At 44.4% G+C, this 14799-nt stretch overlaps 1 protein-coding gene across 3 annotated transcripts in view; it reads right to left on the reverse strand.

Moving 5' to 3' along the window:
• The window catches only part of WNK1 (WNK lysine deficient protein kinase 1), a 137927-nt gene that overhangs the window by 59245 nt on the left and 63883 nt on the right, over nt 1-14799 (reverse strand). For all 3 annotated transcript variants that reach the window (XM_054718764.1, XM_008153340.3, XM_008153341.3), the window contains exons 3-4: nt 10140-10360; nt 8458-8615 (exon numbers count right to left, since the gene is read on the reverse strand). In XM_054718764.1, coding sequence (XP_054574739.1) covers nt 8458-8615; nt 10140-10360 — 379 coding nt within the window. The remainder of the gene's footprint in view (nt 1-8457; nt 8616-10139; nt 10361-14799) is intronic.

Below are 14799 nucleotides of genomic sequence, written 5' to 3' on the forward strand. Positions count from 1 at the left end.
CAAAGTCAAATTACACAAACAAAGTAATTAAAAATCCCCATTATTTCTAACTTGGTTGTTATGAGGCTGGATTCAGCTAGATTCTTACTGGTATGAACCATTAGTTTAGAGGAATTTGAACATACCTTATGATCCCATTGGAAAACAAGCCTCTTCAAACTCCCTACCAAATCCAGCTAGTTCTATCAAAGAAAATTAGTTTACCTCGTAATTCCTCAAGGCTCATTACTCTCTGATACATGAAAGCCTTTATACTGCTCCAATCTAAAATGCACTATCCTTCAGATATCCTTCATTGATGCTATTGTTTATTGCAGTTTCTATTCTTTTAACAGTGGACAAAAATTGTGCCTAGTATATTAGTACGCTTATTTGGATCTTTTCGTTACCAATGGCAGAGATTTTCAAGTTAACTGAAGACTTCTTTGAACAGGGATCATTAGTCCTTTACACAGGGCTCAAACCTGCTACCCATGTAACCCAAAGTTTTTTTTGCTCTTGAGGTCTAGAAAAAAGATTAAAAACCAGAAACAGGTAAAGGAAATAATTTCAAAGTTTGTATTTGTGTCATGTTAGCAATGCTTGATTTCTGACACTTATTATTATTATTATTACTAGAGGCCCGATGTACAAAATTCGTGGAAGGGGCTCGGCCCTCGCAGCCTTGGCCGGCCCTTGCAGGTTCTCACATCCTCTGCTGGCCCTTACAGTCCCTTGAGCTGCGGAAGGTCGTCCAGAAGGATGTCTGGATGGTTATTCTGTTTGGTCAAATTAGCATATTAGCTATCCTATCTAATAAAGAGGGAATATGCTAATTGACCATCACACCCTCACAAAGATGGTGGTGCCCACAGCCACAAGATGGCAGCACCCAGTCCCCTCAGCCCTGCCGGGGAGGCAGGCACGCAGCATGGCTGGGCCTGCCCCCAGGAGGGTCCGGCCGCTTCACATGCCTAACTCCGGAGTCCCCCAGTCCCCTCAGTCCCGCAGGGCCGGCCCGAGGCACAGGCAAGCCTCAGATGTCGGCTGCCCAGCTGACCAGGGCAGGCCTGAGGCACAGGCCGGTACATAAGACGCATGCTGGCAATTTAAAAACAAAATGTTGCCCTAGCTGGTTTGGCTCAGTGGATAGAGCGTTGGCCTGCAGACTCAAAGGTCCAAGGTTCGATCCCAGTCAAGGGCATGTACTTGGTTGTGGGCACATCCTCAGTAGTGGGTGTGCAGGAGGCAGCTGATTGATGTTTCTCTCTCATTGATGTTTCTAACTCTCTCTCCCTCTCCATTCCTCTCTGTAAAAAAATCAATAAAATATATTTAAAAAAAATAAACATTGACTCACACATGCATGATACATATAAAGCATTCACTGGTGCCAATCACTGGTGTGTGTTTCTCAAAGCTGAAGTATTAACAGGATCTGCGGAAGGAGAGGTTGTTCTGATTCTAAGAATTGATTTGTCCCTGTCTGACACTGGCCTCCCATTTAAATTAATTTGAAGACAGTTTCCCGTGATGCCAGCATTTGCAATGACTATTAATAAATCACAAGGACAAACTCTAGGCAGAGTAGGAATATTCCTACCTGAACCCGTTTTCGGATATGGTCAGTTATATGTTGCTTTCTCTCGAGTTCGAAGAGCATGTGACGTTAAAGTTGTAAATACTTCATCACAAGGAAAATTAGTTAAGCACTCTGAAAGTGTTTTTACTCTTAATGTGGTATACAGGGAGATATTAGAATAAGTTTAATCAATTTATCAGCCATTGTTTTTATCAATGTTGTGGGTTTTTTTTTAATATATTTTATTGATTTTTTACAGAGAAGAAGAGAGAGGGATAGAGAGTTAGAAACATCGATCAGCTGCCTCTTGCACACCCCCTACTGGGGATGTGCCCGCAACCAAGGTACATGCCCTTGACCGGAATCTTGAGTCCGCAGGCTGATGCTCTATCCACTGAGCCTATCCACTGAGCCAAACCAGTTTCAGCTCAATGTTGTTTTTATATCATGTTTTTGTTGTTATATCATGTTGTTATTGTTTATTTATTAATTTATATATTATTTTCATCTCTGACACTTCTATTATAGAGAAAGGGCAAATAGCAACATTAAAATATTTCTTCTAATTTCCTTTCAATGTGCACAAATCCGTGCACTGGGCCACTAGTGTCACTATAATATGTAAAAACAGACATAGATAATACAGAAATAAATGAGTATGGCTGGGTTTTGTTAATTTATTTATGACGCTGAAATATGAATTTGGTATAATGTTCACATGTTATGACATATTCTTTTGATTTTCACGATTTAAAAAATGTAAAAACTGCCCAGCCAGCATGGCTCAGTAGTTGAGTGTCAACCTATGAACCAGGAGGTCATGGTTCGATCCCCAGTGTGGGGCATGCAGGTGGCAGCTGATCAATGATTCTCTCTCATCATGAGAGAAGGTAGATAGCATGTACAAATGGGTAGGAATAAAGGAAAGGATGTGGCATATGTTTAAGATAATAAAGAGGACTAGCTTAATTTAAAAAGTATTTAGAAGAAGATAAGGAATAGCAAAAGAGAACGTTAAAAATTTATACATGCTTTGATAAGCAAAAAAATTAATTGATAATATAAACTACTTCTGGAAGATAATGTTAAGGTGTGACATAAGATGTAAAATCAGAGTTTTGACAATGAGAATAAAGGCTTGCATCTAAGAGTTATTCTGAAGCAAGAATCTGATAAACTGGAAGTAGAGAGGAAAAAAACAAGGAGTCATATATACTTCTTGAGGTTTCAAGAATTCTAAATAAAATAAAGGGGAAAATCATCCAGTAAATAAGCCACCTTATCTCCAAAGAAAAAAAGGAAAAATGAAAATTATTTTATGCACTGAGGGGAGAAAAGGTAATAATAAAAGACCTGAACTTGGAATACAGATCTAGAACTCTAAGAGGCAAAGCAGATGAGCTTTTTAAGGGAAAAACTATAGAATAATGATTAAGATACTTATTGCAATTATCTGAAGCCTAAAGAAACTACATTTCTCCTGCCTGAGTTGAAGATCAATGCTTTAGAGAGCGCTACCATGAATTAGAAACTTGGGTGGGATGGAGAATGTGTGTTGAAAAAGAGGCTGACGAATATAACAGTAAGGACTCAGGAGAGAGACATGGAGATAGTAACAACCTATATATGTAAAGAGGTAATATGCTAATTGGGCCTAACGGTGTCACAGTAATGACCAATTTGCATATTGACAGACCAGCAGGAGGCTGTGCGCACAGCAAGGGATGGGCGGCCAGAGCCAAGTTCCCGGGGGTCTGAGGAGAGTGCCTGACAGGAGCCGGGACTACAAAGAAGGAATAGGAAGTGGCCACAGGAAGCTCTTCCGTTCCCCCTGCATGGACACCCTACCCCAGCCCCCGCACCCCCAGGGGGACAGACAGACACCCTACCACAGCCCCTGCACCCCCAGGGGGACGGGAAGGCTGACCAGACGGGAAGAAGACCCAGCCTACGGGGTAGCTGCAGCCCGCACCTGATTCCCGATCTCTACCCCCACCACCCCCGCCAGGAGTGTCCACAACAATATACGCTGGTGACCACCCGTCAGTGCCCCTGAGGCACCCAGGGTCCTCTGGGGCCGGGCACACCTCTCCTCCCTACAACTCCAGACCCGGGTGGAGGCAGGCCTGAGCGCCAGCCCCCAGGGTCAGACTCTCCCCCCCCACAGCAGCAGCACCATCTCCGCAGAGGAAGCGTGCTGAACCTCGCTGGGGGCACGACTAAATCCGCCCTCCTAGCCCACCTGGCTCCACGCTGGCCCAGCCCCCACCCCGCTCCAGGAGATTGGAGCCCCGCCCTGAACAGGTACAACTGCGAAACAGCCATGTACAATTTAAAGAATGGCGCCAAGTGGGGAGGTTTGACAGTTACTCACCCTTCGGCCTCACTGCCCCTCTTGTTCCCCTGTAATGCCCTGCCCCCCTGCCAGTGCCTCCATGGATGACCACTGCTACAGGGCTGCTGGTCAGAGCCCGCCCCTCCGAGGCCTGCAGAACCCTTTAAAAGCTTCCATAGCTACAGTCCCAGGAAACAATCATGCCTTCCTCCACTAATCAGCACCTGCTACCTGAGAGGGTACACGTGGGCTTAAAAATAACAATCCCTTCCTGTGTAGACATCATTTACTTGATGAAACATTTCTAGGTTTATTAGCTCAGCACCTCCTCATGACAACCCAGTGAGGTAGGCAGAGAAGAGATTACAGTTCCCATGGTATATGCACATGTATTCAGAAATGAAGCTCAGAGAGGAAGAGTGTCAAGCCCAGTGGTTCCCAAGGTGCAGCACACGCCCCACAGAGGGAGGGGGGAGGGCAATTTGATTTTAAGTGGGGGCCTCAGACATTCAAGCATGACTTAACAGTGAATTTTTTGCATTTCTTATGGTTCTAGGGGGCCTCATCTACAGCGTATCCTACATAATAAAATGCTAATATGCAAATGACCAAATGGTGCAATGACTGGTCACTATGATGCACGCTGACCACCAGGGAGCAGACACTCAACGCAGGAGCTGCCCCCTGGTGGTCATTGTGATCCCACAGGGGGAGCGTCGCTCAGCCAGAAGCCGGGCTCACGGCTGGAGAGCACAACGGCAGTGGTGGGAGCCTCTCCCGCCTCCATGGCAATGCTAAGGATGTCCAACCGACAGCTCAGGCCCACTAAGCCGCCAGTCGGACATCCCCGCAGGGCTTCTGGACTGCAGGAGGGCACAGGCCAGGCTGAGGGACCCCTCCCCGCCAAGTGCAAAATTTTGTGCACCAGGCCTCTAGTCATTGATAAAATACCACAAAAGTTACAAAGATGAGAATAACTTGAGAGTAATGCTCTTTTCCATACAAACAGTATCTATTATTTTTATTGGGTATAAAGACCCTAATGGTTCTTACCATTCATGCTGAATAAAATAAATTAACTGTCCAAAGTAGTCGCATACCTATCACACAGTAGAATCACATACAAGCTACAAAAAAAGGACATTATAGGAATATTCACAGCAATTATAATTAATGAAGTAATCAAAGATATGTCCAAAAACTTTATTTGTGAAGACATAAAACTAATTTGGTCTCCCTTATAAAAACATTTCTCTTAAGTTTTTTTTTTTAAAAATGTATTTTTATTAATTTCAAAGAGAAAGGGATAGGGAGAGAGAGATAGAAACATCAATAATGAGAGAGAATCATCAATTGGCAGCTTCCTGCCCGCCCCCACCACTGGGGATCGACCCCACAACCTGGGCATGTACCCTGACCAGGAATAAAACTGATCTCCTGATTCATAGGTCAATGCTCAACCACTGTGCCATAAGTTTTTTAGAAGTATACTAAATTACCATTCAAATCAGCTATCAAAATCTAAATAAACAACTTATAATCACATCTTCTAATACATAAAAGTTCAATGAAACTGCATCACTAAAAATGAGTTAACTAGATTCTATGTGCCTCTTAATCCTCCTATATAATAAAGAGCTAATATGCAAATGGTTGTTACACTCTCACACCATAATGACTCAGACACTCAACACAGGAGAGAGGACTGGGGACCAGCCAGACACAAATGAGCTCACGAGAGAGAAATGGGGACCAGCCAGGCACAAATGAACTTGCGAGAAATGGGGACCAGCCAGCCTGCAGCCTGGGAGAGGGACAAGCCACCCGCCCCGCAGTCCCGGGTGCCAGCGCTACGCCTGCGCTTGTGGCCCGGGAGAGAGACAAGCCATGCCCCACATTCCACATTGTCCCAGGTGCCAGCGGCTGCACCTGCGGCCTTGGAGAGGGACAAGCTGCCCTCCCCATGGTCCTGGGTGCCAGCGCCTGTGGCTACAGCCCAAGAGATGAACAAGCCACCCACCCCATGGTCCTGGGCACCAGCGCCTGTGGCTGTGGCCTGGGAAAAGCCACCCACCCATGGTCCCCTGCGGGGGCAGTCAGCCCAGAAGAAGCTGGCTTGGGTCCTGGGTGCCTATGGCCGGCCAGAGAGAGGGAAACCGGCATCCTAGGTGCCTACAAGCAGTCGGAGGAGGGAATCCTGGGTCCTGGGTGCGGGGCGAGGCAGAGGTGGTTAGGAGCAATCAGGCCGGTAAGGGAGCAGTTAGGGGCGATCAGGCAGGCAGGCAGAGGTGGTTAGGGGCCATCAGGCAGGCAGAGGGGTTGGGGCGCTCAGGCAGGCAGGCAGGCGAGTGGTTAGGAGCCAGCAGTCCCGAATTGTGAGAGGCAGTTGGACATCCCCCAAGGAGTCTCAGATTGCAGAGGGTGCAGGCTGGGCTGAGGGACCTCCTGCCCTGTGCACGAAGTGCACCGGGCCTCTAGTCATATATAAAAGCCTAAGCGACGAGCAGACTGGTACCTATGACACGCATTGACCACCAGGGGGCAGACGCTCAACACAGGAGCGCAAACCACAGGCATGGAAACATGGAACAGACTGATGAATGTCAGAGGGAAGGGGGTAGGGAGAACTTCGAGAAGAGATTAACCAAGATCTTATATGCATACTAGAGGCCTGGGGTCTCTGAGCCTGGCCTGCACCCTCTCACAATCTGGGACCCTCAGGGGATGTCAGAGAGCCAGTTTCTGCCTGATCCCCACAGGCCAGGCCAAGGGACTTCCCCTCCCCCGGTACATGAATCCATGCACTGGGCCTCTAGTGTAATATAAAATACACAGAACCACATATTTATTCTTGCAAAATTTTTTTAACCTAATTTTATGTGCCCTGACCAGAAATCAAACCTGAGACTCTGCAGTACATGGGATGACACTCAACCAACTGAGCCACACTGGCCAGAATGAACCTAAATTTAATCAAGCATTTGGAACTAGTGGTCTCAAACTTGTTTTTCTTGGGGTCCTCCATTACACTTTTAAAAATGACTGAGGACTCCAAAGACTTTTGCTTATGTATTATAGTATTGTTATTTACCGTCTTAGAAAAAGTTTTAAAATATTAATTCATTAAAAATTATAATAGCCCTAGCCGGTTTGGATCAGTGGGTAGAGCCTTGGCCTGCAGACCAAAGGGTCCCGGGTTCAATTCCAGTCAAGGGCACGTACCTTGGTTGCAGGTTCCTCCAAAACCCAGGCCTTGGTCAGGGCTTGTACAGGAGGCAACCAATCAATGTGTTTCTCTCACATTGATGTTTCTCTCTGTCTTCCACTCTCCCTAAAAATCAATGGAAAAATATCCTCGGGTGAGGATTAACAACAAAAACCAACAATTTATTATAAAAAAATTATAATAAACCTAATTAAATTATTTTTATATCACCAACACCCATCTACAACTTTAAGGTAAATTTCTGTTTACAGAAATATAGAAGATAGAATAACAAGTTAAATGACATCATAAGGAATCAAATAGACAAATCCAGAATGTGAAACATTTCCCAAAACAATTCATCTAATTCCTTCAACAAATCAATAAAACACAGAAAAAGAAAGCAAGGGCAATAGTTCTAGATAAAGACACATGACAACAAAATGTATTCTGTGGACCTTGATGGACCCTATTTTGAACACTGACTGTAAACAGACATCTCTGAAACAATAGGGAAAATATCTTAATAGGTTAGGATATTAAATGATCCAGAAATTTACTATTACATTTTTTAGATATGATATGGTTATAGAATATAAAAATCTTTAATTTTTATAGAGGCATAATGAAGTACATAGTGGTAAAATGAAACAATGAAATAGAGAAAGAGAACAGATGAAGCAAGTGTAGCAAAAATGGCCCCAATATTCATGTTGCATTGAATAAATGGGAATTCATTATATGATTCTATTTTTGTATATGTTTAAACTTTTCATAAAAGAAAAAGTTATAAAAATAGTCAATAAAATTACTTTGCTTACCTGTTATGCCTTTTGTGGAAAGCCTCCATTATAGTAAACTTTCAGTGCTTTATATTATGGACCTAACAACTATGCTTCAGGTTTCCATTGGACACTCTAGAAAATACCTCTTTTGGAAGAGATTAATTACCATGTGTAAAGTAGAATATGGTTTAAATTTATAATTTAAACACTGTGGGTATTAATAAATGATTGAACAAATTAGTATATCAATTTTAAGCCATTCAGAAAAAAAGTCTGTGAACAAACCAGCTTAGTTTAAGAACATAACTCAAGTAAGCTTTATGGTGGGAGAAAATGAGAACTTACATCTCATAATAAACATTTAAATGAATGCAAGGAGGTCCAGAATAAACTGGTGCTTCTTTATGTTTGCTCTCACTGTATCATGAGCAATAAATATCTTAACTCCCTCTTCTTCCAACATCTCAGTATGCCTTCACTATTGCTCCCTTCTGCATTAGTTGATGCTGTCCAGGTTGGGATTCCTTCTTAATGTGACCTAAGTTCATCAGTCAGTGAGAGGAAGACTTACACTGGTCACGCGACGGTATATCTGCGCAGCATTCTGGCACTCTGAGTAAGGGTATTCAGATGTGGCCATCTCAAGCATGCACATCCCAAAGGCATAAACGTCAACGGATTCATCATATTTCTCTTCATACATCTCAGGGGCCATGAATTCTGGGGTACCTTTAAATTAAAAGAATGATTCAGACTCAATGAAAGTAGAAGCTACAGATGTTACTCACCCAGGGAAGAAGGCAGGAGTTGACCTGAGAAAGAGAATAAAATGGAAGAGGGAAGGAAGGGAGGGGTATTAGAAAGAGGAACAAAATCTTAGTCTATTTCATCAAATATATTATAGATCTTTCACTGCAAGGCCTTTATATAAAAGAAACTAGAACAGGGTCAAGTGTCCTTATTTACTATTTCAAATGGATTACTGCTGTACCACGCAGAGCCTTGAAATAAAAGATAAACTGATATCTCACATTGAAAACAAATAAAAGGAAAAGGTAAGAAACTAGCAAGGAATAAAGTAAACATAATGGCATTTACCTATAAGACAGGATGATGGGTTAAAAAAAAGATCAAAATACTTGTCTGCCCCCTACTGTATGGTAGCTGTAAGGTTAACATTTAGCAATTTCCAGAGACATTTTTGGTTATAACAACTAGGGGGAGAACAAGGGGTGTGCTACTGGCAATTAGTGAGTAGAGGCCAGGGATGCTGCTAAATAATCTTACAATGTAAAAGACAATCTTCACAACAAAGAATTGTCTAACCCAAAATTTCAATAGTACTTAAGTTGAAAAATCCTGTTTTAGATATATCATATCTTGTGAAGAGTAGGAATAAGGAAAAAAGTTGTAAAACCAAACTTTCAGAATGAACTCATATTTTCACACTTTAAAATAAACTTTTAATAGGCTGATATTTTTCAATATACATATAAATCCAACAGACTATTTTAGTAACTAAAATACATATAAATTGTTTCCTTCACATGGGAAATAACTCACTATTATCTATTAAGGAAATCCTACCTAATAATAGACAAACATGCAAATTGACCGTACCTTCGCTATGCCCGCGATTGGCCAGGAGGCGCGGGGGGGGGGGGGCGGGACTCGGGGTGGCTGATTGGGCCAGCGTCTGCGCCATGGCTGTACTGCGGCACAGAAGGGGCCTCTGGGGCAGTGAGCTCACATCCCACCGCGGACCATCAAAAGCGGGGGAGCTGGGTGCCTGTCTGCTCAGGCACCAGGCCTTTCAGAAGCCTTCGCCATGCTGGAGGCTTCTGAAAGGCCTGGTGCACCAGTGGACAGGCACCCAGCTCCCCCGTGATTGAAAGCGAAAGCATGTAGGGGACCCTACACATGCATGATTCAATCATGCACTGGGCCTCTAGTAAGTATATAATACTAAATATCAACAGAATGACCCAATAAGATTGATAGCTAACATAAGTTTTATTAAAAGAGTTCACCTTACTTTGTTTATAATTTATAAAAACATTGACAGAAGATGATTCTAGAAGTGTAAATATAGAGAGCTACACATCTCATTAAGTAGAACTGATCACTTCCTAAGTTCATGTTATGAATTTTTGAAGGTTTATGTTACATAATAAAAGCTCTGACAGGGTCGGGCTTCTAAATAAAAGGTATGTCAGAAAGCCAGTTAGGCTGCAAAGTACACTTGAAACATACCTATCACACTCTTGGCAAAAGAAGCCCGCTTCAGGGTTGCCAGACCTAAGTCTCCAATCTTGACGGAGCCTGTAGGGCCAGTGATAAAGATGTTGTCACACTTAAGATCTCGGTGAATAATAGGTGGAGTTCGAGTATGAAGAAACTGAAGTCCTTTAAGGATCTGCCGGCACCAGCTTCGTAGAACTTTGATCTTCATCACCTTAAACCTTTTTAGGTATCTAGAAAAGGCAAGGTATACCAAACAGGTTATCAATGATATGAGTTTACTGCTTTGAAGAATTCCATTAAATTCTAGCATATCTGAGATAGGAATATCAAATTTAGAATATTAAGATTCAGTAACCTTAAAGGTACATAATACTTTTAGGAAGGTTAAAGGGCATGGATAGTAAGTGGTTGGTAAGTAGAGTCTGATAACAAAACACACAAAAATTAATACCTTAAAATTAAATCACTACTAAAATGATTTAAAAGTTAAGAGGTGGAGTTCAACTTCTGGTAAATGGTGAAGCAATTCTTATTGGATGCATATCTATACTAATAAAAGGGAAATATGCTAATTAGACCAAGAGACCTTCCAGGAGACCTTCCAGACAAAAACATGGTGGTGGGGCCAAGGCAGAGGCGGTTAGCAGCAATCAGGCCGGTAGGGGAGGGCAGATGGAGGCGATCAGGCTGGGGGAGTAGTTGGGGGCGATCAGGCCAGTGGGGGGCAGTTAGGCGTGATCAGGCTGGCAGTGGGGGGGCAGTTGGGGGTGATCAGGCTGGCAGGCAGAGTGGTTAGGGGTGATCAGGCAGGCAGGCAGGTAAGTGGTTAGGAGCCAGCGGTCCCGGATTGCAAGAGGGATGTCTGACAGCAATCAATCTGAGGGGTCCCAGATTGGAGAAGGTGCAGGCGGGGCTAAGGGACACCCCCCACCCCTCCGTGTACGAATTTCATGCACTGGGCCACTAGTCCTAATATATAAAAACTCAGGGTCCATAACATCCAAAATGACCGAAGGCTTGACTGACCGGAAATCAGTGCTGGGTTGACGTGGCGACCCAGCACTGATTGCCGCTGCTGCGGGTGCCCCAACCCAGCACTGACTGCCCAGATGGTTGCGGATCAGGCCCAAAAAAAGAGAGGCCTGGAGACAGAAGCAGGGTCTGATCCGTAGCCTCCATGGCAACTGTTGATCAGCCCTTGCCTCTCTCCTTCACTCCAGGCCTGGCCAGCAGCCGTGCCTCTCTTTCTCTCAGGCCTCCACTGGGGCTGCTAATCAGCGCTGCCTCTCTGATCAGGCCCATTGATAGGCCCGAAGACACTGACTGGCATAGAAACCAACCAATCAAAACCAAATCTGGGTGAACTGTGAGGAGCCAATGGCTGCCTAGGAGGCGGAGCTTTGACACTGACTTGTCCGGAGCCAAGAGTTGATCAAAGGGTTAACTCTGACCTTACTTTAGCAAGTTATCTAAACAGAAACTCACAGAAACCAGGCCCACCTCCTCTCTCTGAGAACAAAGCATTCTTTCCTTAGCCTTTAACTGCCAAATTCTTTATCTAGTCACCTCCCTTTACAACCTTAGTTAATTGCCTAAGTCCACATGATCCCTTCAGCCCCCATCTCCCCTAAGACATCCCCCCTTCTAGAAACCACATATAAGGAACGCTGTAAAAATAAAATTTCGAGGCTTGATCAGAAACCCGTTTGTCTTGCCTCCTTTCTCTGCGTCCCTTGTCTGTTTTCATTCCCTTAGGTGCGCTGCCTCGGTACCCCCGTTAGAAGACCCCGCAGGTCGGGGAAACTGACTGGCATAGAAACTGACCAATCAGAACCAAATCTGGGTGAACTGTGAAGGCAGAACCTAAGGTGGGGGCTGAGAAGGGGTTTTAAGGGCAACAGCTGTTTGGTGTAAGGTGTGGGAAAGTGGTTCAACCTTTTAATGACCGGTTTGGCAGTATAGTGCATATGGCTGGCTATCAGTCCAGATATAGAGATTATGTATTTTTGTCTGCCAACAGCATCTCCTCCTGATGAAAAAGGGCCCCCTCCCATTTAAGCAATCCTATCTTATATAATCTATCTATACTACTAAAAGGGTAATATGCTAATTAAACCAGGTCGACAGGCCATCTTCCGAACGTTAGACTTCCTTCCGGACAAAGCCTTGGTGGTGGGGGCCGAGGCAGAGGCCATTAGGGACAATCAGGCTGGCAGGGGAGGCCAGTTGGGGGCGAGATCAGGCCGGCAGGGGAGGGCAGTTGGGGGCGAGATCAGGTCAGCAGGGGAGGGCACTTAGGGGCGATCAGGCAGGCAGAGGCAGCTAGGGGCGATCAGGCCAGCAGGGGAGAGCAGTTAGGGGCGAGATCAGGCCAGCAGGGGAGGGCCATTGGGGGTGAGATCAGGCCAGCAGGGGAGGGCAGTTGGAGGCAAGATCAGGCCGGCAGGGGAGGGCAGTTAGGGGTGATTGGGCAGGCAGAGGCAGTTGGGGGTGAGATCAGGCCAGCAGGGGAGGGCAGTTGGAGGCAAGATCAGGCCGGCAGGGGAGGGCAGTTAGGGGTGATTGGGCAGGCAGAGGCAGTTGGGGACGAGATCAGGCAGGCAGGCAGGTGAGCGGTTAGGAGCCAGCGGTATGAGATTGCAAGAGGGATCCCCAATTGAAGAGGGTGCAGGCTGGGCTGAGGGTACACCCCCGCCCCGTGCATGAATTTTGTGCACCGGGCCACTAGTCTATATATATAAAAGCCCAGCGACGGAACGGCGGTTGACCAGTCACTATGATGTGCACTGACCACCAGGGGGCAGATGCCCAATGCAGGAGCTGTGCCTTGGTGGTCAGTGTGCTCCCACAGTGGGCTGTTCCCCGCAGGCCACATCCCCAACAGTGCATGAATCCGTGCACTGGGCCTCTAATATAATTATAAACTTGAGTAAAAATGTATACAAAACAACTACTTGAAGGCTCTGGAGAGCAATCAAAATCACGCATGAGCCCTGGTGGTGAGGATCAGTTGGTTGGGCATTAGCCTATACACGGAAAGGTTGCTGGTTCGATTCCCAGTCAGGGTACATGCCCACGTTGCAGGCCCGATCCCTGGTAGGGGACATGTAAGAGGTAGCCAATTGATGTTCTGCTCTCACATCGATGTCTCTCTCTGTTTCCCTCCCTCCCTTCCTTCCTCCCTCTCACTCTGTCCCTGTTCCTTCCTCTCTTTCTAAAAATCAATTTTAAAAATCTTAAAAAAATAATCTGGCATAAATTGGAAGGGAGTTCACATGAGGGAAAACAGAAAGTACTGCTTTGAGCTTCTTACTTTCTATATCTTTTAAGCCGAGGGAAGGCTTTATTCTGACTATGCAGGTCAGTTCAAATCTAGATAAAAAACTATTGTCTTATTAGCTCAGAAAAATAAGGACAGAGTTCAAGATGACCACAGCATCTAGAACAGTGCTGTCCAATAGAACTTTTTGCAGTAAAAGTCTTCCCATACAGTATCACTTGACATATGTGAGTATTCATGTTTAAATGGAGACTAATTAAAATTAAAAATTCCATTTCTCAGGTGCACCACCCACACTTCAAGTCCTCAACAGCTTCATGTGTCAAGTGGCTACCACTGTGAAACATTTTCATCACCACAAAAAGTTCTATTGGACAGCAGAAATCTAAAAAGTAAAGGGGAGAAATCCCAGGAAGGAAGTATGGAAGGGGAGCCTTATATTCTGCATATTAACTCTGTGCAAACCTCTGAAATATGTACATGTGGGGAGGATTCTGAGCAGACCAGTTAATGCTAAAAGAATAGAATAGATTTCTGCTGATGCTACCTACGCACTATATGTATTTTCAAAATACATATGACTAGTTAAAAGAAAATTCATAACATTGTATATAGGGTCTAAAGAATATGTAAATGTAGCATATGAAAATTACAGCATAAAGAATAAGTATCAGGGATAAATGAAACTATATTTGAGCAAAGTTCCTTTGACAAGAAATTATACAGTATCAACCTAAAGTGTATTGTGAAAAATTAAAGATGTAACTGCAATATCTAGAACAACTGTTTTAAAACACCCTCCCACCACCACCACCACCACCATCACCATACACAAGGATGTTAATTAAAAAGCTAATATAAGAACAAAAATGAAATTCTATTCATGTCAAAAAGAACATTAATGATGAAAGTTGCTTTTATGGTTCAAGAAAATATCAGCCCTGGCTGGTGTGGATCAATTGGCTGAGCGTCATCCCATGCACCAAAAGTTGCTGGTTTGATTGTGGTCAGGGCACATGCACGGGTTGCAGGCATGATCCTCAGCAGGGGTTGTGCAGGAGGCAGTTGACCGATGTTTCTCTCTCACATCTATATTCCTCCCTCCCTCTTTTCTCCCCTCCCTCCTTCTTCCCTCCCTCTCCCTCCCTCTCTCTAAAATATCAATAAAACATTAAAAAAGAAAAAGAAAATATCAGATTCTGGATAAGGTGGTAGAGCAGGTTAATGCGGGACTAGCCTCCTCCCATGACCACATCAAAATACAATTAAACTACAGAACAATCATCACTGAGAACCACCTAAAGACTAGCTGAACAGAAGTCTAAGGATATACAGAAGAATTCAGGTCCAGAGATTAGTAGGAGGGGCAGAGATGTGGAACTGGCAGGA

Source organism: Eptesicus fuscus, chromosome 7 (genome assembly GCF_027574615.1).
Source record: "Eptesicus fuscus isolate TK198812 chromosome 7, DD_ASM_mEF_20220401, whole genome shotgun sequence".
Taxonomy (NCBI): domain Eukaryota; kingdom Metazoa; phylum Chordata; class Mammalia; order Chiroptera; family Vespertilionidae; genus Eptesicus; species Eptesicus fuscus.